Source organism: Amblyomma mixtum, chromosome 7 (assembly GCF_055824585.1).
Source record: "Amblyomma mixtum isolate Tamu chromosome 7, ASM5582458v1, whole genome shotgun sequence".
In the NCBI taxonomy this organism is placed as follows: Eukaryota; Metazoa; Arthropoda; class Arachnida; order Ixodida; family Ixodidae; genus Amblyomma; species Amblyomma mixtum.
In genome coordinates, this window is record NC_143018.1 from 80,213,216 (window position 1) to 80,238,255 (window position 25,040).

At 49.6% G+C, this 25,040-nt stretch overlaps 1 protein-coding gene across 1 annotated transcript in view; it reads right to left on the reverse strand.

Annotated features, from left to right (window-relative positions):
- The window catches only part of LOC149336614 (calcium-activated chloride channel regulator 1-like), a 52,722-nt gene that overhangs the window by 19,977 nt on the left and 7,705 nt on the right, over positions 1-25,040 (reverse strand). Inside the window, exons 3-7 of the mRNA XM_089554188.1 lie at positions 23,480-23,586; positions 21,876-22,049; positions 20,808-20,935; positions 6,447-6,561; positions 4,477-4,695 (exon numbers count right to left, since the gene is read on the reverse strand). Of these exons, the coding sequence (XP_089410314.1) occupies positions 4,477-4,695; positions 6,447-6,561; positions 20,808-20,935; positions 21,876-22,049; positions 23,480-23,586 (743 nt within the window). The remainder of the gene's footprint in view (positions 1-4,476; positions 4,696-6,446; positions 6,562-20,807; positions 20,936-21,875; positions 22,050-23,479; positions 23,587-25,040) is intronic.

Sequence of the window (25,040 nt, forward strand, 5' to 3'; positions counted from 1 at the left end):
GAGCACCCTGAATTCGTACAAATCGTCCGGGGTAATAAATGCGGTCTTCTCCCGGTCACGTTCGTCCACCTCTATTTGCCGGTAGCCGCTGCCTAAATCCGCGGCTCGCTTTGTGGACGGGGGCTGTGTCCACGCACTGAGAGCTGGCTTCAAAGGTGTCTTCAGAGTCAGTGTACATGGGACGTCACCCAGCACCTCCACCAAATATGTCACGACTAGACAGTCGGGACAGCCAGGTCACGTTTTACTGGGCAGCGCCAGGCAGCAGCGAACTCCCGAGCGGAACCCGAAGAAGCACTGCCCGCCACCATGGCTAAAGCTAACCAGGATAGCGGTTAAGGCAGTTCGGCCGGGAGACGGCGCCAATAGAATGTGCAGGAATGTGGCAATATATATTCTGTTGCGAAAGCAATGAATTCAGTTGATAGTTTGCGCTCTTTCAGTCTTCTGCTCTTTCCTGTGTATGTTTGTTCGTGTGCGCAACCCCATCCCAAGAAAGCTATGCACCAACTGGACCAGCAAGAAGCTCTTCTACAATATTACACTCCTATAACTGCAAAAGTTCCCGAGCGGAGTGATTTAAGTACTATCCTTATATCCACTTGATTCGAATTCCAAAGTTAATTGCATGTTGATACTACTTCACTTTCATTCCTGAATTAAAATGCCATATATCTGAAACCATATAATGAATGACAATGAGCACAAATAGCCAAAACTGTAATTCACAATAAACAAATAATACACTCCTTTTCGTAACACACACAATTTGATCTTAGCCAAAAGGCCGAGAAGCGATAAAACACACACACTAATGCCGCCGTGGTGGCTCAGTGGTTATGGTGCTCGGCTGCTGACCCGAAAGACGCGGGTTCGATGCCGGCCGCGGCGGTCGAATTTCGATGAAGGCGAAAGTCCAAAGGCCCGTGTACTGTGCAATGTCAGTGCAAGTTAAAGAACCGCAGGTGGTCGAAATTTCCGGAGCCCTTCACTTGGGCGTCTCGCATAGCCTGAGTCGATTTGGGACGTTAAACCCCACAAACCCCGACCACCCCAAAACACACACCACTAGACAATTACCACATTTACCAATAGAAACCACGTCAAAACCCTTGACCACCTTGGGATAAACATACTCTATAATAAGCATAGCTTCAAACCGTTCACAAAACTACAAGGACCCGTATAGACATTATGTGACGCAAAAATGCTTACAGCCACAATTTTCCCGGCCAAAACAGCATTCATAGCACCCATCGCGAGACAGCGGGGGGAGGGGGGAGGGGGTGTCTTATTGTTCTTTTTTTAAATTTACCTTTTCAAATCAACCTTCAGTCATATATCCCCAAATGCCGCAGGAGCAGATTTTAAGCTACCATTTCCCTCCATCTTCTTGAAATTCTTTCACACCCGCCCACCAGTAGCGAACATACCCAAGTCCGGCGTTCTTATCATGCTTATTGCATCTGCTAATTTTCATTAGCTAAGCCATCCCAGCAAAAAAGTTATTATTGATGTTCGTTATACACACCACAGTTTTACTCACGCCATAGTATTTGGATTAGTCGGCAGAGCACTGTATACGCGCAATGAGGAGGAAATGGGGAGCGAATCCCACCGGCAGCATGTGGTTGTCTTTCTTCTAGATCCTTCTAATCTATTGTGCATCTAAAAACATTTTCTCTCAAAAATTAAAGTAACACAACAAAAGAAAAAAAATGGCCGTAGCTTAACTCAGTTATGCCTGGATATGTGTAGCGAGAGGTAAGGTTCATCTTATGGCTTAGTTTGTGACGCAACAGCGCAAAACACCGGGACAGGAAACAAGCGATGACTTACAACTGGTCTTTATTTCGAAGAAACACTGCTTCTTATACCTTCTTCACCCCCTCAATAAACAAATGCGCCACAACCATATCGTTCAAGCGTCCAAAAAAAACCATAATACAAATAATCACAGAGATTTATAATCACATTTTTAACATTTCAAATTCTTTCTTTTTCAGAGCAACCGACGGCGTGCTGACACAATCGTCCGGCAGACTCGCTATCGAAGCTGCCTCGATTATTTCCCGGAAACTGGTCTTTGTGATTAGCCAAAGCTTTGCATTTTTGGAAAACAGGCGCACAACTTGTTGAAGGGCAATCTTGGCAATGAATTCCCAGGTTCCTGCAAGCTTGCTCGAAATTAGTTTTGTGTTCTAGTAGCCTTTCGTTAAAAAGTGTTAAAAAGGTATTTAGGTACGTTGATGACTACCTGGTTCTTTGTGATGGCCAACGCGCGAATACGCTAGGAACAGTAATGCAGGAGATGGGTCGCTTTGCGCAGGCTTTGCAGCCACTTATTATCACGCGCGAGCTTCTTGCTCAAGGGTCACTAAGGTTTTTAGACCTGAGACTTGAGTTCGCTAGAGGGCATGCTTGCTGGGCCTATGAGCCCAGAGGGGAGAAAGCGCCAATGCCCTTCCAATGAGCTCACTCCAAGCTGACCAAGAGGGTTATTGTGAACTTGTGCCTCACAAATCCCTTGAGGAAATCCTGTGTTCACAAAATGGAAGTGAGCTTTCATCGCCAGGCGGAACGGCTTGGCAACTCGGGTTACCCCTCGCACCTTTTGGTTTCTGTTGCCAAGCAGATGAAAAAGCACCTCATGCAGGCTATGCCCGAGCAGCAAGATGAGGCAAAGAAACAGAAAGAAAGGAGACCGGTAGTAGCTATACCGTATATTCACAACGTTTCCCATCGCCTGAAAAGCATAGGACGAAAAGCTGGCGTGAATGTAGTGATGACTGCTCCTAATAAACTCAAAAGTCTGTGCAGACTGGTCAATTCCGACCCGACCAAAAAGAAGCAGGGATGCACGATAAAGCATCGAACCCCCTTTGTGGAGTGCACCGAAGGCCTTGTTTATTGGTTGCCAGTGGCATGTGGTAAACAATACATAGGGCAGACTGGCAGGTGCATGAATGAAAGGCTACTAGAACACAAAAGAAATTTCGAGCAAGCTTCCAGGAACCTGGCAATTCATTGCAAAGATTGTCCTTCAACAAGTTGTGCACCTGTTTTCCAAAAATGCAAAGCTTTGGCTAATCACGAAGACCAGTTAGTCCGGGAAATAATCGAGGCACCTTCGATAGCGAGTCAGCGCGACGATTGTGTCAGCCCGCCGTCTGTTGCTTTGACAAAGAAAGAATTTCAAATGTTAAAAATGTGATTATAAATATATGTGATTATCTATCTTATGGTTTTTTTGGACGCTTGAACGATATGGTTGTGACGCATTTGTTTTTTGAGGGGGTGAAGAAGGTAAAAAAAGCAGTGTTTCTTCGAAATAAAAACCAGTTGTAAGTCAGCGCTTGTCTCTTGTCCCGGTGCTTTGCGCTGTTCCGTCACAAATGAATAACCAACATGCCCAAGCTGCTGTCCTGGATGGTTTAGCTTGGTTTAGCTTGGTTTAGCTTGGTTTAGCTTGGTTAGCTATTGTTCAGTCATGGTTACCTTAAACACTAGACATTTGTAAAGTGTAGCGCGTTTGTTTTCAAAGTCTTCATCTTGTTGTTTGTCAATTGCCACAAAGACGGCCCGATGGTCGGTGAAGTAGGAAGCAGCCGTCTCAATGGCTCCAACACAGTAGTTCGAGGCCAAGGTTTGTCTCTCGTAAACCAGGTCGATCGTTCTTCCCCAAAGCGTAGTCTGCATGTTGTGGTCGCTGGCCAAATCCAGGTTTAGCTTATCTTTAAATGAAACGTTAATCGAGTCCGTGGCCCGGTGAAAGTCTCGTGCCACGACACACAGTTCCTCGGCAATTCGACGCTTGGGGATACCGGTGGCCCCTAATTCAGTGGTTTCCCGGATAGAGTTGCTTCATGACACGTGCACCGCTTCAACAGTCAGACCGCTTTCTACCAGCAGGAATGCACACGATTCACCGTTGGGAACTGCTACGGTAGGCAACGGATTGGCGGCGATACCTTCCTTAAGGTGGGCGCAGACTCCGGCGCTCTTTATCTCAATCCACTCTCCTGGCCGCGTCGTACTTACGACGCTTCTCGAGGCGTGCGGCTCGTTCATCCTCCGTCTCCTCGGCTCGCTGCTTGCTCTGGGTTTCGCACCGACGACGAAGCCTGGCTTCTTTCAGGCTCTCAGAGTCTCCATATCTACCGACGAATCCCACCAAGCCGCCCCTTCTATATATACGATGCAACGCTGGCTCCTCCTCTGCTGTTTCAACGCGGTTTCACGTGCTCCTCCTCTAACGTCATGCCAGATGGCGCGGCTGGCGCCATCTGACGAGTGGCGCTGCCAGCTGCGGCGGTTGCTAGGCAACGGATCAGCTCGCGTTGTGGCCACCGTATACCGATGTGGCACCGATGTGGCACGTATACGCAGCACTGATGGGCAACTTGCTCCAATTAAGGGAATCCTCTACGAAATGTCAAACTGGTCAAGAGCGTACAGATTTAAGCGGCCACTTACCATTGCCGGACTCGGTATTGTGATGGCTACTTCGTCTCTATTCGCCGTTTCATGGCAACCTTGGCACGGCTTCCCGCTGGGGTCAGTGAGGCTGGCGTGGATTTGCATGTTGCCAGGGCATATTCGCTTCACGTACACCACCGTCGACTTTCCGACAGCGGCGTCGACTTGGAACTTCCTCTCAAGCGAATTTGTGAACTCTTCGTCGGAATCCAGCAGCTGTTGAGAGTGGAGACCATCAGGAAGAATTAACTGAATGCAGGCTGTCTCGGAAGTGGAAGTAGACGTCACGTATAAAGGAAGAAAAAAGGAGGAAGCAAAAAAAGGTGCAGCGATGGTTGGCGTGTGTTCTGTAGATGTGGACAAGAGAAAACCATCTGTTAGAATTCGACGGCAAATTGGTTCGCGGCGCCCATCGATAGAACAAAGGACTTTCAAACGCTCGGCTTCATCTATATCAGCAGCCTGGATCTCTCTTACTTTGTAACCGGCCAATTTGTTAAAGGTCTTAGACGTTTATATCTGCAACAGACATATATATATATGTGAAATAACATGGAACAGGCGTCTGCGAAAGAGGCGGGGCTGTATAGGCCTTTACCAAGAAACTCATGATTTCGCGAGCGTTTACAAATATAGAATTTGTGTGAAAGGTAATTTTGATGTGGGGAAACAAATAAAAAAGAAGTCGTCTTTGAATAAAGTAGTTTACCGTACTTTTTGGTCCATTAACACGAAAAGACAAAACTAATGAAGCTGAATAAGATGGTAAAGTACGATTGTAATACTTTGCCATCAAAGCTGAATAAGATGATAAGCTCCCGAGCTAAGAAATTCAAGAGGCACTTGGATCGTCGAAAGTGCGTAGGGGAGAAAGCGTTTTCCGCACCTTTTTGACTGCTCTGTGGCACTGCTGACGTCACCACAGGATGTCTCAGATATTTTGCTAATTAGGGAGTAATCACAAATTACTAAATCACGGTTAATGCTGATTACCGACTAAATACTGATTAACTGCTAATTAATGATGATTAAGCTTCGCCTTAGGGGATGGAACGCGATAGCATGCTGTAGCGCTGCCAGGGAGTCCACAGAACGCCACCACGCGTTCGGCGCGATGTTTTGCCCTTTGAACGCAACCTGAACCACACCGTACAGGAAGGGAGAAAGTGGGAGTGAAAGAAGAAAGAGATCGAAGAAAGAAAAATGAAGGAAAGGAAAACTGTATTTGAGGAAACTAAATTTCGCAGTAACTGTCTCACATATCTCGGTGGAAACCCGTCAAAAGCATGACAGCTCTGCTGACAAGCTTCTGCTGTCAGCCTCCTGTCAACAACGATGAGGTATTAAAGGCTTTCGCCTTAAAAGAGGAAACATTCCAGTTGCTGTCATGCACCCCTCGTCTAGTCTAGTTCCTGGCGCCAAAAGTACAAAGAAACATCAGCGCGTCAGTCAACGACCGTTCTGGCTACAGTTCTACGGCCCTTGGAGGCGTACAGCTCCTTAGTTACAGCAACTAGAAGACCGTAATTATGGTATAGAGAGCACTGCCACTGCTACAGCATGAAGTCAGTGCCAGTGCCCACGCATCAATAGCGCAGGGCGACCGCGCATGCGCGCTGGAGACTTACTGTAGGGGGAGCGGTGGCGCCCTCTCCTCTTCGTTGCTCACTGTCAGAATATCCTCAAGACATTGGCAAACGTCGGCCAGCATGCGGAATTCAGCTGCCGTGTCAACAGCCGAACGGGTACTATGACGTCACAAGTCGAGCTGACGTTAAGCGACGCGTACAAGATCTCCTCCATATAACCGCCATCCTGTCCCAGCAGCCGGATTGAAAGCGAGTGAACGGACAGCTATTAGACAGTTTTTTACACACGCACAAATAGGCTTTGCGCGCGTATTATCCTTACAGGGCGCCATGTATCTCCTCACACAGAAGGAAATGACCGCCAAAGTCAGTGGTCACCTTCATGCTTTTTGAAACATCCAGTGCCAGCGCAACGGGCTCGGTGAGGTTGTCGTCCGGCTGTACTTCTTCGAACGTCACCTCGATTCGCTTGGACATGTCCGGCCTTGGGAGGCTGGAATACGAAAAGAATTCCCACTCATTCTTTCCTTTCTCAGAGGGCTCAGTAGCGCGTTCAAAAATCTGTGACGAATGAAAAGAATTGTAAGAGGCGCAACAATCCGGCAGGCCCCTTTAAAAAATAGCTTGTCATGTCCATGGAACTCTGATCCTGGTTGACACTTTTGCATTGCAGCATTTTTTTAATTTCCTCTGATATCATTGACAAGTCTGAAGGTACAAGCATTATGCTGGAATACAGGCCGCGCTAAATAGCACAACTTGTTTTCACATCGGCCCCGAATTTATAAAATACCTAAACGTTCCCACGCGCCCGTCGATTGCATAGTTGGGACACAATAGCTGACTGCTTGATCGTAAAGTTGCGTCCTTTGATGTGAAGCGTTTCTATTTTTTTTCAACCTCTCTCAGATTTCGCGTTGTATTCGAACTCGTTATGACGCTCGGAACGCCGCGCACAGCACATGCGCACATATAGCCGGTCGGATGCACAGCTTGCAAGAGCTCGCTCGACGAACGAGAGTCCATTAGGCAGCTCTGCTATACCGAAATCGAATAGCACGTCGAGTCACAAGAGATGCGCTCTCGCAGGCTACCATGAACTACAGAAGAAGAGTTCCTTTGCAAAAAAATTTGGCAGAGGCTTAGGTTGGTTAAGCCCGGTAAGTTGCGAAAGCAATAGCCCTGGCTGCGCCTGGTTTGCCTGGGGGTGTGTTTTGGTAGTTCTCTTAGTAAAGCTTATTTACGTATGAAAATTTTGCCCAGTTGTTTTGCATGGCATTATACTCACCACAAGAGGCCCCCACGTGCTAGGAGATTTATGCGTGCCTCGGTCGGCAAAACGAGCGGCTGACGCTAACGGATGATTGTCTAGAAGCTTCCCTCTTCTTTCACTCCCACTTGCTCCCTTCCTGTACGGTGCGGTTCGGGGGTCCACCGAGATGACAGAGAATCTCCTTTCCTCAAAAAGCGTTGCGTTCAAAGGGCAAGGCATCGCGCCGTACGGGTGGTGGCGTTCCTCCCTTCCTGTGGTTCGGGTCTCCACCGAGATGACAGAGAATTACTGCGCCATGCCTTGCCCTTTGAACGCACCGCTTTTTTGAGAAAAGAAAATGGCGCATAACTCTCTGTCATCTCGGTGGACACTCGAACCGACCGCTAAGCGCGCCGCGTGCGGAAGGCGCGGGAGTTATGCCGCGCTTGGTAGCTGCGGCCTCGCTACGCGACGGCGCAAGTTGGAGCCCCGCTCTTGCAGCTGTGACGTCAGACCGCTAAGCGCGCCACGCGTGGCAGGAGCGGGAGTTAGGCCGCGCTTGGTAGCTACGGGCCTCGCTACACGACGGGCTGAAACTGCAACGAGTATTGCTTTCGCAATAAAAGTTCAGCTTGCAAGAGCAGGCCACCATGAACCACAGATGAGGAGCTCCTTTACAAAAAAATTCAGGGGACACTTTGCCGACCTAAAGTGCGCTAAAGCGAAAGGCTTAAGAGTGGTGTTGCTGCTTGTGTCACTGATGCATGGTTAAGATGTTAAGGTTCGCCTCTAATTACAATCTGGACCACCAAGGGAAGCCTAGGGGACATAGAGGACCGCCTTCAGCAGGCCGCTTCTATAGTCGATGCGTAAGCTATTGACTCTGGGCTCCAATGTGCTCTAGCAAAATCAGAGCGTCTGCATGTCAGAGCGAACCCAAAGTATAGGACAGCAATACACATCTCTCCCTCATGAAGTCCTGTTAGAGAGATGGAGGAGCTCCGGATTCTGGGCCTGTTCATTCCCCCCTGATTTGGACCTGACTCCACTACTGCGAAACTGAAGAGAGTAGGCGAACAGGTAGGGCGCATCATCCGGAGCGTTTCCAACAAGCGAGCCGGTCTGCGGGGCAAGGATGCGTTTCTGCTCGTCTATACCTTCATGACTAGCCGGATCCTCTACGCCGTGCCGTACCTTCGCACTGCTAAGAAATACGACGCGCGAATAGACGCGATCATCCGCAAGGCAACTAAGTGAGCACTGGATCTCCCGGTGGCTACATCTGAGACCAACCTCAATACATTGGTGGTGCTAAACTCCTACTAGGAGCTGCGGGAGGCCCACCTCGTGGACCAATACACAAGGCTCATGCTGATGGCCCCAGGGCGCCGCCTACTTGACCGCTTACACATCCAACACTATTGCACTCCAGAGGAGGCGGAGCGTATCCCAGGACAGTGGAGCCATATGCTCTAGGTTTGCCAGCTCCCCAGTAACACGGACACCGACATGCACAAAAAAAGACGACAAGCGCGGGCTCGGGCTCTTGACAGACAACACGGCTCCCGAGGAATGCTTAACCTCTAAATTGCGATCTATGATCGAGACTGCCATGGACCAAATCTTGACCATGGTCAAATCTGCCGTCCCCGCGGTGGTCTCAAAACACACCTCCTACAACCGCCGCCTCTTCCGTCGGACGCGGTCCATTAGGGACGTATTCCGACGGGACCTTCAAAATTTAACCGTCTGATTATTGATCCGGGCAATGAGGACAGCTGCCCCGCCCTTCCGTCATCACCCCCTTGATGGCGCAAGTAGCTGGCTCTGGGGCAGCCATTCCCTCCTCCTCCTCCCCTAAATATTTTAAATCATGGCGAGACACCTTAATCAAAGGAGTTCCGCTTTCTACAATTCGGGCATGTAAACTTCAATAATACACAGGCAGTGTAGATGCTTTAAAGACCGCGCTAAGCGGGCCAATTTTCGCTTCTACCTTGAAACCTTCGAGTCCCTACCAGCCGAAGTTGCGCTCCAGGATCCAGGCCTGGGCGCCACACTTTGCAATAACACGACGTTCCAACGGGATCCCTAGTCTTGTCTTCTTGTTCACAAAGCCTACACAGCCAACTTAGCGAATTTCGACCTCCAGCTCGAGTATTCCTATGCAATGGTGACTATTCTACCACACCGCCGCATGGACCCGTCGTTGCATATACTGAACATGTACTGCTCTCCCAAACTCAAACGAGTGACTTTCGCGGAGCTATTAAGCCGCGCGCTAAGAGTAGGGGGTCGTGATCCCCTGCTGATTGTGGGCGACTTTAACGCTCCCAGTCAGCTGTGCGGGTATCGCAAGGAGGGGTCCCGCGGATATAAGCTGGCAGAACTTGCGTCCACGTTGAGCCTCAGCCTCCACATGGACCCCGTCCACCCAACACGGCTAGGGAACTCCGTGACACGGGATACGTGTCCGCACATAACCTTTACTCGAAACATACGTCACGCAGACTGGCCGAACTCTGAGGAGAGCCTAAGTAGCGACCACTGCATCCTTAACACTACACTACGCGCACGCCCCCTCAAGCATCTCAGAACACTAGCCCGTATCCCAGACTGGACGAAATTCAGGCAAAACTTTCGCTCACTTGATAATACACCCATTTTCAAGCAAGGGTACCCAGCATGGTCCCAACAGCTGCTGACACACCTTTGCTCGCATGAAACTCAGATCCAGCTCTCAGATGCGCTCACGGACATGAATAACCACCTTCTTTACCTCTGGGAAGCCCGTCGCAGCGTCGGCAGCCGTTGGCGACGCCAGAAACACAATAGAAAGCATAAAGCTCGAATTGCCGAGCTTACCCAGAAAGCGGCGGAGTACGCGGCCCAACTCGCCGACTCCAACTGGATGGATAAATGCAACACGACCGCGCGACAAATGTCCAGCTGCAACATGTGGCGTCTCTTTCGAGCCCTAATCGACCCAACCCAAGCACATTTTCAGCGTTACATTCACGCTTTCCCTGGCAATACAACTAAACTGGCACAGAAACATCGGGACCGGCATTTTTGTACAGCCCAAGACCGCCGTGGATCTGCTTACTCTTACGCAGGCAAAGAGAACACGGAGCTGTATCAACCTTTCCAGCTCCATGATCTGCGGGCGGTTCTCGCCAAATTGAAACGGGGCACTGCGACAGGAAAGGATAAGGTCACCGTCAAGGTTTTGACGAACCTGCCCGACTAGGCATACCAGTCCCTCCTCGACTACATCAACGAAATTTGGCCCGGGGACACCTCCCTGCCGATCGACTGGAAAGCGGCTCTGGTCACTTTTATTCCTAAGGCAAGCGAACCAGTTCACACAGATAATCCTCGCCCCTTCTCTCTCACCTCTTGTGTGGGTAAACTAATGGAGACAATGGTGCGGGATCGGTTATCTGCATATCTTTTGAACACAAACATGTCTTCTCGAGCACCAAGTAAAGTTTCTCAGGTTCTTTATCTTCCTTCGCACCAGGGGTGCCCCGTCGGAGACGGTTGGTTCCAACTGGAAGACTGAAGCTCTTCGCACCAGGGGTGCCCCGTCAGAGACGGTCTTGTGTTCAGTTGAGACGCAGGGGTAAGGCGAATACTTCAAATTTTATGTACAGTATTTACAACAGATACACAAGTTTAGGCACTAGAGACAAATTAAGCGGCAAAAGGACAAACAACCAAAAGGCGGAACTGGCTAATACTAGGGGAGACCCCTACTCGGCGTTGCCGAAGATGCGTAGCATCTCACCTTAGCGCAGAACTCCGCTTCCGGCTCCGGGGCCCAGTTTTAAAGACTTAAAGGTCCGGCCCACATTTGGTGGCTTCCAATCATGTTACGATGTTCACATGATTGGTTTATCGAGAGCCTGGCCAGCCCTCCAGCTTCCGTAGGGCAAAACGCCCTTTCCACAAACCCAAACGCACGGTCGTGTCAAATGAAAATAAACACAAATATACATTCGTGCTTGGTACCGCGTGTCGGGTGGACACCCGTACTTCCCGGCGCGTTCGCGAGCGGCCGCGTTCCAAGAAAGGAGACGCTCCGCTTTGAGTGCCCCCAGCCGCGTTCCGATGACCCCCGCGAACGCTACCGATACCTTACACGCCCTTCCCAAGATTCTACAAAGGGCTCAAATGGCACTTTTAGAATTACAAACAAAAGGGATCGGTGTCTGACACGAAACTACCCTTCGGGTGACATAACATAAACAAAACGTACACATTCAAATGAGCGTTTCACACCTGTAAAACCAGCACATTCACCGAAGTCCAAGCTGTCGCGCTGCGACCAGTTGCACCAACAAAATCAAAAACAACACTGTACACGGGCACCAACACAAAATTACTCAAAGTGCACACTTAAATACACCCAGTGGCATGCCTGCCGTGCGCCGTAACACAGCGTCCAAGTTCGTGGGTTGCACCCAGTTCACCACCACCAAGTAGACACCCTCGTCCTGCTCGCGAACGAGCACACGCACACACACAGACACTCGCAACTTGAGCGTTCAGTAGCACTCGCACGACGTCCGTAAATGGCCACGTGAGCCTCCTTAGTCGCACCGAGCGTCCTTGTGTGCGTTCGAGCCACTACGCGTCTCAACACAATTAACGCCTAACTGCCACTCGGCTCATTAGGCTGGTGCCACAGCAGGGCAAGAATTCAAAAATTGCTGCCCTCCAGGATCGAAAACAACGTCCTGATCCTCGATAAGTCCAAATCTTTGACCCCACGACGCACCTGAGGGCCCGCTCTCTCTGGCGCGCCGGTACGAGCCGCGCGCTGCATAAGGAGCATAGCCCCTGCCCTGTCTAACCGTACCACTGACGCCGGTTTTGCTACTCTTGATCTGGCATACTGCAGCACGGAACGTACTTCTCCACGCAGCGACTTTCAATTTGAAAGCCACGCCCTTGCCTCCTGCTACTTCGCCTCGCTTGGAACCATTTGCCCCGTTCCTCCACGAGCAAACACTGATGTTGCCGTTCCCTGCTTGATAGGCATTTGCCGGCTTCGTGGCATCGTCTAACTCCGAGGCTCCATGAGCTCCCTCGCAATCACTTGACCCGAGCTTGCCTTGCGGCAAGTCGCCACTCATTTCCGGGTCCTCAAATGACCTGGCCGGACACACACCGGGTGCGTTCGGCAACTGCGCGGCGCTCTGCCCGGTCGGCCCAGCGGGCCCACCTCCGCTCTCTGCCTCGGATGAAAGGGTCTTGCCATCAGCAACGCTACGAGGCCCTTCATGCCCTATGACCGACACAGTGTGCCGTTCCAGCAACGTTAGCCTTTCTCCGGTCACTAGCTCCGTGTCAGAGATCACAATCTCATTCATAGAGCCTCCAGGAATTAGATCACTCTCCTGCTTGGTCTCGGACAATTTGGTCTCGATTGGCCCTAGACCATCAGAATTGGGCTGCTCTTTTTCTTTGCTAGCCGCCCGCAGTGGCGAAGCTGTGATTCCTTCAGAAATCTCGTTTTCGCTCTCTGCGGCATTTCCCAACAAAGAGGCGTCCGCGCATATCGGCTGATTGCCTACAGCAACCTGACTGCCCTTTCCTTCACCTGTGCTTGCGTAGCATAAGTCTTTGTCTTCCAGCACAGGAGGCCTCACCTCTCGAGACTCGGAGCAGTTCTCCCTGGCTGATTCACCGGATCTTCTACTCTCCTTGAGCTTAGAGATCTCGAGCTCTACCTGCTGGCATCTTGCTTCTATTGCCTTCAAGACATACTTGACATACTGAGGTTCTTCCTCGCGAAGCACCGCCTTTCTGCCATTTACTTTCAAGAGTTGAGCCTGAAGGTCCGCTAAGCGCGCCTTCGCTAACTCAACCTGGTACCTCACATCGAGTGAGGGCCGGCGTGGATAACTCTCCATACCGCCGTCTGTATCCCTCAACTGTCCTACCAGCTCGAATACATGCACAGGGACGCTAACAATGCGATGAAGGAAACTCACAGTTTCGATGTGTCGATCCGCATTGCCAGCTCCTTGGCTTCGCAGTCCACCGCCACTTCCACCGGACGCTGCGATGAGCTGTCGCACGCCGCTGGTCTTATGCACGTTGTCACTTGCTGCGACCCGCCGGTGACCGTCAAGTCCTCGACGCGCTGCTTTTCTTGACCGGATGCAGTCCCGCGTCGCTGGACTACTGCCGTGGTCCTTGCGTCCTTGCCGCCGTCTCTCCGCAGGTCCTTTCTCGAACGCTGCTCTTGCCTGATCGTCGCCTTTCTCCTTGCCTTCAGTCCTCTTCCTGCGCAGTCTTCCGATGGCCGCAGGATCCTGTCGACTGCGCCAGTAAAGTTTCTCAGGTTCTTTATCTTCCTTCGCACCAGGGGTGCCCCGCCAGAGACGGGTTGGTTTCAACTCGGACTGAAGCTCTTCGCACCAGGGGTGCCCCGTCAGAGACGGTCTTGTGTTCAGTTGAGACGCAGGGGTAAGGCGAACACTTCAAATTTTATGTACAGTATTTACAACAGATACACAAGTTTAGGCACTAGAGACAAATTAAGCGGCAAAAGGACAAACAACCAAAAGGCGGAACTGGCTAATACTAGGGGAGACCCCTACTCGGCGTTGCCGAAGATGCGTAGCATCTCACCTTAGCGTAGAACCCCGCTTCCGGCCCCGGGGCCCAGTTTTAAAGACTTAAAGGCCCGGCCCACATTTGGTGGCTTCCAATCATGTTACGATGTTCACATGCTTGGTTTATCGAGAGCCTGGCCAGCCCTCCAGCTTCCGTAGGGCAAAACGCCCTTTCCACAAACCCAAACGCACGGTCGTGTCAAATGAAAATAAACACAAATCTACATTCGTGCTCGGTACCGCGTGTCGGGTGGACACCCGTACTTCCCGGCGCGTTCGCGAGCGGCCGCGTTCCAAGAAAGGAGACGCTCCGCTTTGAGTGCCCCCAGCCGCGTTCCGATGACCCCCGCGAACGCTACCGATACCTTACACACCATGTTCGGATTCCGCCCACACAGATCCGCACAGGATGTCCTCGTGCAACTCAATCGGGAAGTCCTTGGCCCCCTCGAATGCCCCCATAATGATCGGGTAGTACTCGCCTCTGATCTTAAAGGGGCACTTGACAATGTAACACACGAGATCATACTAACATAAGCCAGACCCACTGTGCCCTCAACGCATTCCAATAAGTCAATTTCTAATGGATCGTCAATCCTACATCCAAATCCAAGATAGAGAGCATGGTATTTACCTAGTCGGCACGCGGGGAATCCACAAGGCGCGGTACTCTCCCCGCTCCTCTTCAGTCTGGCAGTGATGCCCCTGCAAGCCAAGCTGGGTGGTGTCGCCGGCGTACAGCACGCCCTGTACGCCTATGACATCACTCTATGGGCTACACCTGGCAGCATCGGGGACATTGAAACCAGCCTGCCAAAAGCGGCGACGATAGTAGACCGCTACGTCCACCGCTGCGGTCTTCAATGTTCCCCCCAAAAATCGTAATTTTTCCACCTACGCCCCTCACAAAAGTGCATAACTAAAAAAATCTTGGTCCTGAGAGTGGTCCCATACGCGAAACTGACGAGATACGGGTACTCGGACTCTACATCGAATAACACAGACGACCAGCCACTGCATTAGCCAAACTCCGTAAGATGGAGGACCAGGTGGGCCGCGTGATCCGCCGGGTTTCCAACAAACGCCGGGGGTTACAAAGAAAGGGTGCCTTGCGTCTCTCAAGCGCCTTCGTAACCAGTCGAATTATCTGTTCGACTCCTCATCTCCACACACGAAAACAAGGAGGATTCGCTTGAAGTCGTCCATTGCAAAATTTTTAAGCGTGACCTTGAACTCCCCATCACTACTTTCAACAGCCTGCTTATGGACCGTAGGGTGCTGAGTACTTTTCGGGGAGCTCCGGGAGGCGCACGTTACAAACAAGTACACGCGCTTGTCGCTAACAGAGTCGGGTGGCCGCCTTCTTGCTCGACTCCATATCTAACACGTCCCTCCCACGGAAGACAGCTAGGTTTCGAATCCCAGAACTCTGGAGACGTGCCCTCCACGTGCGGCCTCTCCAGCCAACATGTCACACGAAGACCATAATGGTCAACGCCTGGTACGAGCGGAAGCCATAGCCCGACAATATGGCAACAAAACAGGTGTATACTACGTGGACGCCTCCGGTCCTGATGTAAAAATTGTGCATAAGGAACACAAGGGACGGAAAGGCAACGACGCAGACAAGCGCTACTGCTGCGGGTGGTTACGAAGTAAGGATGCCTTGCGGCTGGCAATCCAATACATCGCTGTGCCCGGCAGCACTAAAACAGTTTGACCTCTCCTTTAACGGCCGCTGCCCGCACTGTAGTGCGGTGTCTTGGGACACCTATCACATGGTGTGGGCCTTCCGCTCCAACCACGCTATTCCCACCATCCCCAACACAACCCGGGAGGACTGGGAGGAAACCCTGCTTGGCTGCCACGACTTAGAGGCCCAACAAGCCTTAGTTGGGCGTGCTCGAGTGGCGGCCACCACCACTGGGGTCCCATACTAGGGACCTCCACCCAGTGGTTGTAAGGATCGGTACCTTACCGACCGATCCAGATATACCTCCTGTCCGTTCCTAATAATTGTTTTCACCACCACCACCCGGTGTTTACTATGTAGATGTAGCAGGGCCATCGCCCATGGGATTTTACACGGCCGCTGTAGTTCACCAGGAAATGCACGTTGATGGACTCTCCTTTCGAGCCCCGAATTCAGTGCGATCCGAAGAAGTAGCGACAGCGCTTGCTGCCGGTCACGCATATTCGAAAATCACCATCCCGGACTAACGAAAAACATGTGATCACCACTTGGCAGGGGAGCCCCTCTCTCCCTTAACCGTTTGTATTCTAAGACGGACTGCCACTGATCCAACGCCGAAAAGAATCATCTGGGCTCATGACAAACCGGGGTTCGAGGTAATCAGGACGCTGACGCGGCTGCCCGTGCGCTTACTCACTGGGCTCCTCATCCCAGCTCTTGTGGCTCAGAGACTAACTAGGCGCTGCTGCGATTCACGGAAATAATAACGAATTATACAACCGCCGCCGTTTCCCGGCCCCTGCAAAGCGGCTGAGTAAGATGGAGGAGCGAACTTAAAGGCTTCTGCAGTCAGGTGCTCTACTCTGTCGTGCAAGCACCAAACAATACGATCCTAACACGGATCAGCGATGCGCGCAGTGTGGAGAGAGCTGTGATATCTTTCACATGGTTTGGGCATGCACTCAAAATCGCCACCTCCCCCCTTACCCTACCCCTTCCCGAGAGACATGGGAGACTGCCCTCCTGAATTGCTCCTAGTTCGAGTCCCATAGGGCTCTGGTGAAACGGGCGCAAGACGGGGCCACGTCATGCGGTGTCCCGGACTAGGGACGCTGACCATGCAGCGGGGCCACTCTGTGGCTCCCAAACTCTATTCTACCAAATAAGAGTTTTCACCTCCACCATCATCGCCCGTTCGGTTCTCCGCCTTGCTTGTCCGTAAATTGGTTTTTGAGGAAAGGAAATGCATCTGTCTCGCATATCTCGGTGGAAAACTGAACCTCGCAGTAACGGGTAGGGAGAAAGATGGGAGTGAACGAAGACACCGCATTCAGTAGCACGGCCAGTCTCGACGCGCGCGCACTCTCGCTCAGAGAGCGCGCGCGTCGAGACCGGCTGTGTCAGTAGACGCGCCTTCGTTCATTCCAAACCATCCAGCTGGCATGGCGGAGTAGTTAGCGTGCTCGTCAAACACTCCGTAGACCCTGGTTCGACTCCCCAACTCGTCCGATTTCCTACTCGGTTTTATTTATTTATGTGGGCTGACTAGAAATGTTAATTAGGCTAAATGGTTAAGTAAGTCATTAACTAAACTCAGTCCCACTTACTCGGAGCATCGCTATACGATCCCTTTAATTGGTTGCATGGTTACTAGCCGAAATACAATTGGCCCCGTTTAAAATTCGCGCACTGTGACGTCTCGCCCATTGAGGCATATTGAAAAAGGTCAGCGTAGCTATGGCGGCCACCTGAGGTCTCGCTTTGGCTGTCGGATTGTTGCTTTCGCAACAAAATTCAGGGGCACTTTGACAGTATAGGGTGTGTAGAGCCGAAAGCGTTTTCCGCACCACTTTTTACTGCCTCTGTGGCACTGGTGACGTCACCACTGAATGACGTAAAACATAATTATTGGCGAATTAATTATTAAGTAATGATAATTTACTGATTAATGCCTAAATACTTATTAACTGATAAATAATGGCGCGTAAGCTTCGCATTTAGGAGTGGAACGGAGGCAGCGTGTTGTAGCGCTGCTTGGAAGTCCGAGGAACGCAAACACCTGTTCGGCGCGATGCCTTGCCCTTTGAACGGAACTGTTTTTTAGGAAAGAAAATGGCGCACTAATTCCGTGTCATCTCGGTGGACACCTGAACCGCACTGTACAGGAAGGGAGGAAGTGGGAGTGAAAGAAGAAAGAGAAAGAGGGGCTGTAATGAAGAAAATGAAAATTTTAAGGGAGGAAGGGAAATTACGCAGTAACTGTTTCACACCGTTTGGTGACGTCACCTTTTGGCAGCTGCGCTCGTCGCTGAGTCACCCAGGCCCTGGATGTAACGCCGAACGGACGGGAGACTGAGCTATTAAAGGCTTTCGCCTTAAAAATCGACGCACAGGCGCCAAGTGCCGCCGATACTTAGAGAAGCAGGTCGATGCGAATCAACAGCGCCCACAGCAGGTTCATAGAGTTGCCGGCACTGATGCGCAGCGAAGGCTGAGCAAGAAGGGCGCGTAGAGAAGATGCGGGAACACACTCGATAATCGCGCGCCCGCGAAACCAGCGATAACATGGGGAAGGGCTCGAAAACAGGCATGAGGTTAGGCGCCAGAGTGTGGCAGCAAAATCACTACTGCGTGGTAGATGCCTGCTTTGTGCGGCACTTTATGCAAAACGAGTGCGGAGTTAACTGCAGCGGGTGCAGAATACTGTCGTTTATGTCGGCCTTCACGTGTGTTCACGAACGGCGGCAAGACACACATTAATTATATCGCGTTCATAGTGATCTGCGTCATGAGGTCATTACGAAAGCTCTCATGCTTCATAGAAAAGCAGCGTAGTGGTTTCTGCAACATTTTAATATTGCTTCGCCTTCTGACTTCAACCAGCGTGCCCACCATAAGTCAAAGACAGTTTCCAGCTTCTTTTGCGAAATAAAAGAGAACACCGAGTTTGTGTGAACTTTCCTGAAGGTGACCTTGGCCAAACCTAGCATAACAACAGCCCATGCAGAAATAAATAAAAAAAATTATGCCGCGACAGGGTTTCGAACCAACAGGGGCGCGAACTGAACAGCTTCGCCAGCAACTGCACGAGAGCAGATATAACCGCAGAAGATCGCGCTTGGTGTTAAACTGCAACACACACTCGCGCTGTGCGTTTCACTTCACTCTTCGCCAACTTACATCTGCGGTGCGACCAGATCAGATCAGCTTATCCTCCATCAGAGCTTAAACTTAATCTAATATCGTCGTCAGACTTGCGGACGACCCTGCAAAGCAAAGCCATCAGCCAAGCAGGCTAAACACAAACTTTTGCACTTCTACTCTACTACTCTAGTACTGCTCCTCTGCTAGTCTATTACTCTACTACTCTACTACCACCAATTCTCTACTTTCACCGGCCAAATAGGCAAGTAAACGGCGGTTTGTCGACAAACGTCTTATGGTTGCCGATACCACTTGGCTAAGCTAGACCGTGATTTACTTATTGACTTAAAATCACCTCAAAACGGTGGTCATTGTGTTCTTTGCGGCGCAGACGTGATAGACGGGAAATTTTGTAAGGAATTTTCGTAGCAATATAAAATCGCTTATCGCAATCAGACAAATATCAAAGTGGCAGAAGAGAGGCATTAGAAGCCAATTTTACTAAACATAAATCTGGATAAGCGTACTACATTTATTTTAGTGCCCTTTCAAGGCTCCTAATGACAGTGTTAAATTTTTCTTGTGATGTCGCTGGCTTCAATTAGGCATCTCCGGACGAGAACCGCTAGTTTAGGCACAAAATTAATAGCGTACGTCGCTACCAGGGTTCTTTAAGTAAGCGCTCATATTTTTTGAATTGTTTGTTCGAGTTAGTTACACACTAGGAGTGCAATTTATATAACATTTCTTCCCTGGAGACTTTCCTGGAGGGGTGCAATATATCAATCTCGTCTCCTGTGGAGACTTTTTGTTTTACACCTTCGTTTCGCGAATCACCATACCACTTGCTCATTCTCAACACGAGGTGAACTTGCGCTGTTTCGGTCAAGAGTCCGTGTATGTCTTCCCTCAATTCTTTCTCTTCCGAATCACCATTAAGGACAGATAGAGTGCTGTAGAAATAACCGTACTCTACCTACAAGCTTCTTGGGATGCTTTGTCTCTCTGCCAGTTGTTTCTTTCTGCACACCGCAGCATGTGCGTATTTCGAAACCGCAAACCACCCAGTGCCACAGACAAAAAATACTCCAGTCATTGCGTCGAAGACAGTTAGAAACTGAAGAATATTCTTGGATAAATCGCCACAAAGATATCGTCATTAAATCGCCATAAAGATATGAACAACTTTTCGCGCAAAAAGCTACACGAATACTTCAGTAAATTGTAATTGCCTTCTTCCTCGCATTTTGTGGTTATATAACTCTGTATATGTCTCCTCTTGTGTGCTTTGCATATAAGTATGTACATTTTATATGTGTACACTCTGTTTAATTTTGTACTGTATAGCATTTCTCCGTATATATACTGCCTGCCGCTGCTCTGTAAACGTCTCCGGGACTCAGCCAAGGCCCAGTCTCTCCTTTTAGCCCGGAGAGCGTTTCAGTGTATAACTGGAGAATAAATTGAATTGAATTGAACAACCCGCAACTTCAGCTCACTCGGTCAGTAAGGAAGGCATGCGGTAGTAGAGTGGAAGATTTAATGTGGAAACTCGTTTTTTGTCGTTTAGTTGATGCTATGATTTAAGCATAACTGTTTTTTTTTGCCATTACTGAAACGTAGTTGAATTTTTTATAGCACTGCAACATGTGTTTGATTAAGTTTTCATACGTGGATCAGTTTGCTTGTTAAAAACTTTTTTTTAACCCAACAAACAATATATTCGTGATGAATAAGTTCTCCTTTTTTCTCGGACTAACAGTACTCAAAGGAAACGATGCATGATCATTAATACCGAGGTTTGTACAAACGTCACGACGTTTATATATTTTGAAAGTAGCCTGGTCAGCTTCTGGAATAGCTGTACAAAACAGAACAAGGCTTGTACAGACACATCACGACTTTTTCAGAATCACTAAGGGAATCTTGGAAGCAGTTTTGAATATTATTACTGGTATTCTGGTGCTTAACTACTGCTACAATCCCCAGTGACCGGCAGCGTCTAGGGCCCCCCAACTCACTTCTTGAAGTCCTCGTGTTTGCTGATGACATCCCAAGTGGACCGCTGATTGCAGAGGTAGTTCTGCTTGTTCGGGGCGAACGGGTAGTGGGGGCGGGGCCCGTCGATGCTGTCACAGAAATAGCTGACCTGTAACGGGGGAGAGTGGGTCTATGCACATCAGTGTCCGGGGCGACGTTTGAAAGAAGACGACGACGAGGAGGTAAAAACGTTATGAACCGGAGGTCTCAGGCAGTGGAAGCGAAGCCCATGTCTCTCGGATGGGAGCGATAGTCACTGAGAGAGATTGAAAGCAGTACAGGAAAGTAGGCAGGTTATCAAGGAGGGTGCTCTCATTGGCTAACCTGCACTGTCGGATAGAGAGAGAACGGCATGTAAAAGCGCAAGAAGGAAAAGGAATGTGGGGTGAGCAGCCATGGCATCAGCCAAGGAGGTGCGTGCAGCAAAGTCACAATCTGTCAGGAAAGTTTGACTCCCTCAAAAATAGAAAGAGTGCTTAATGGATCCAAAAGTTAACAGGGACTCCTAATCCATTACGCGTTGGCAATCAGATAGCATTAGCAGCTCTTAGTTCATCTACCGAAACTTGCGCCATTTTCGTTCTCCTGACGTCACTTCGCGTCTGCTAACATCGATATTTTTTTCTCCTCATCTGCAGCGCTTTTTTTTTTATGGTGAAATATCTTCATTGCAGCTAGTGGGAATGCTGCAGTGTGGTGAAGCCGCTGTAGTGCAGAAAATAGGCGAACTTTATGATTGATGATAGATTTGGACCACACGGGCTTAATCAATAATATATGAATTCGGGCGACATTTCTGCCAACTATCTTAAATGTAGCTTCTCTGACACAAACTGTAGCTCAATCACAATAGGCTGCAAGAAAGAGGGAACACTATTGCCTGGTACTACCCTTATCTGATGTCATCATGATCACCTGGTAGGCCGCTTAGCCACCGCCCCCTTGCTTGTTCTGCTTCAGACACTAACAAGCTTTTGCAAACTTTAGGCCCCTTCAAACAGAGCGGGTGATGCCGCACTTCGCCACCACAGTAAGGGACCACTTCTTACATTGGCAACGTAGGGCATGAACATGATGGACGACTCCACGGGGTCAGGTTTCGGCTGGCGGATGGTCACCACGCAGTCGTCGAGAAAGCGGCACTTTTCATCGATCGAGCACCTTGCGCCTTCTGCCGTTGTCGGGATGAAGACGATTCTGTCCGAGCAGGCGTTCAGCCGTGCCTGACGAAACAATTCGCAAGCGCATTTACGAACTGGTGAGCGGATCTGATAGGTGAACAAGGCAATGCAAATAAAAAATTGTTCTGCATTTTTTCCTCTTCTCATTTTTAGCCATCGCTAAATAATGAAGAGCTCAGCAGTTACTTATTTGGCTAAAAGGGGTTCCTGCCCAAAGAAAGAGCAAAGCTGCTTTGACTGTTTGATGTGTTTGTCTGTCTTAAATTCTAATCAACCCAAACCGCTGATATGGTTTGTTTGCTAATTAAGCCATATAGCTTTTACTGGGTTGACTGACTTCCAGAAATGACTGATCTCGTTCGTGACTGCGACAAAACATTCGTGATCTGTGTTCTGGTCGTTCTCATGGACCGAACAGATTGTATACGCCAAGTGCTGCTGCTGGTGATAAAGCTAGGAGGGATTAGAAATTATTTTTTTATATCTAAAGGATATAGTTGTATTCCAGAGGAAACGTTTGAACGCCCTTTTTCAAGGCAATATGCGCTGCTTCATGCAACAAGGATTTTCCCTAGGCCCCGCCTCTTCATAACAACTAGCAGGAAACTGGCCAAATGCATTTTTGCATTCACCAATGCTGCTAAAAGATATTAGAAGCATTTAAACTAACTCATTCATTGGCGCTATTGACGCACAAATACTAGCTCCTTGCGTGGGAGCCTCGAGCGATGACGTGCCGGAGCTCTTGGATGTCCTGCTGGGCTCCTCGTCCGCTTATAAAGGACTTGTTACAGAGCACGTCTGTGTCCATATTTGCGTTTTATTTATGCCGTTTAAATTTGTCTCTGCCTCGCGATCCAGAACATGGAACAGCCGTTATGACTGCCGAGGAGATCGGCACGCCCACATCAACTATCGCAATAACGCGTGAAACCTAGAGTCGCATTACGACCGGTTACATGCAGCTGATGTCATCAAGAATTAAACTTTCGCGAGAAGAAGTTCAGGTTGAGTCTCAAGTTCACGATAGCTGTTTTGCGCACGAACATTTTTAATGAAAGTATGTCTCGTTGGTTTTGTATTACTCAAGGATTCTCTGGCGCCAATAAAGCACCGAAAACAAGATCCAACCTTCAGACATTTGCTCGGTTCCCCACAAAATAGAGTATGAACATATGCCCGGGATCTTAAACATCCTACGCGACGCCACGGAGAAAATTCGAGATCTCCTGTCCGCTAGGTGCTCAGAATTTTAGCCCCATTTCAAGAATTAAATGACCGCGTTGGTCACGGAGCGTTGGTAATTCAATTTCAAACCTTAGTTGAGACCAGGGCCTCCTTCTATGTATAGTTGTCTTTCTACCTACGCTCAATATCTATTTTTAATCAGCTTTTTTTTAGAAATGTCTGCCTGAAACCTTAAACCCCTCCAATCGTTGTTTACCCCATGCAATATTTCCCGTGTGGCTCACCGTTCCCTTGTGGCAGTAAGTGAGGGGGTGTCTGCTGTCGTTGCGGCTTCCGTACTCGTCGAACACGCCGTACCTGAAGTGGGCCCACTCGTGCACGAACACGTACGCTGCGAATGTGTGAGTGCCTTTCTTAATCATACATTTAAGCATAAAATGCTGTTTGGAACTTGGCACCAGAACGGAGGAGAAAAACACAGCCGAACCTATGCTAACACTGGAGAAACTTCCAGTTCACTCTCTCTGCCTGGTGCCTACGTGCTCCTCTGCCACAGGAGCTGCTCACATGTCAACGTAGCTTCGTCGTGTTCCCGTGGTGGTAAAAGCCACCGGCGGGGCGAAGGAAGTTCTGCCGTGCAGCCAGAGAGGCGCACGCGCAGGCCTGATGCCACTCGATGAACGCGGCAAGCGCCGTGAGCAAGCCGACATCACTGCGCATGCCCGCGAGAGTTTAATTATTATGTAATGGGTGCGCTGCCAGAGCGTTTAACTACATCAAGGTCTTTCTCTCCGATATAACAATTAAAATTCAAATTGGCGCAATCAAATCCGACACCTTCAGTTTAGGAGACAGAGGAACGCCGCAAGGATCGGTCGTCTCCCCCTTCTTATTCAATATAACCCTCATCAAAATGGCACATGCACTCGCAAAAATCCCAGACCTAGAACACTCTTTGTACGCGGACGATATCACCCTTTGGACCACCAAGGGGAGTATCGCCACGATACAAGATACGCTACAACAAGCGGCAGATGTAGTAGTAAAGGAGGCACAAGCCGCGGGACTCGCGTGTTCCCCCCAAAAATCTGAAGTCCTCATCCTACACCCAAAGCGTCAAAGGAAAAATAAAGCGCCTGAGATCAAAATCTACGCGGAAGGGGCAGCCATCCCAGAAGTGGAAACACTAAGAATCTTAGGAATGCTGATACAGTCAATCCAAAAAAACGACACGTTAATTAAGAAACTGAGAAAGACTGTCAACCAAATCTCCTTCCTAATCAGACGCATCGCGAATAGGCGAGGAGGAGTTAAAGAAGCCGAGACCAGGAGACTAATACAAGCCTTCGTTCTTAGCAGAGTCAACTACACTACACCATACGTCACCCTCACAGTGAGAGAAAGAGACGACCTGGATTCTCTAATTAGACAGTCCTACAAAATTGCGCTCAACCTCCCTCGTCATACTCCAAATGAAAAGCTATTACACTTAGGAATTCATAACTCCTTAGCGGAAATGATAGAAGCATACCTCACCGCACAATATGAAAGACTATCAGGCACTGAAACAGGACGTTTCATCCTAAAGAAAGCAGGAATACAATATGAAGGAATACGTACACACACCTTGCCAATTCCAAGACACGTGCACGAACACTTAACAGTCCCTCTTCTACCCAAAAACATGCATCCACACTACGATACGGACAGAAGAAAGGCTAGGGCACAAAAACTTCACGAAAGATTTTCATTTCAGAAAGGCACGGCGCACGTGGGCGTGGCAGAACATGCGGACAGAGACGCCTTTTCTCTGGCAGTTGTCGATCATCGAGGTTCTCCCCTTGC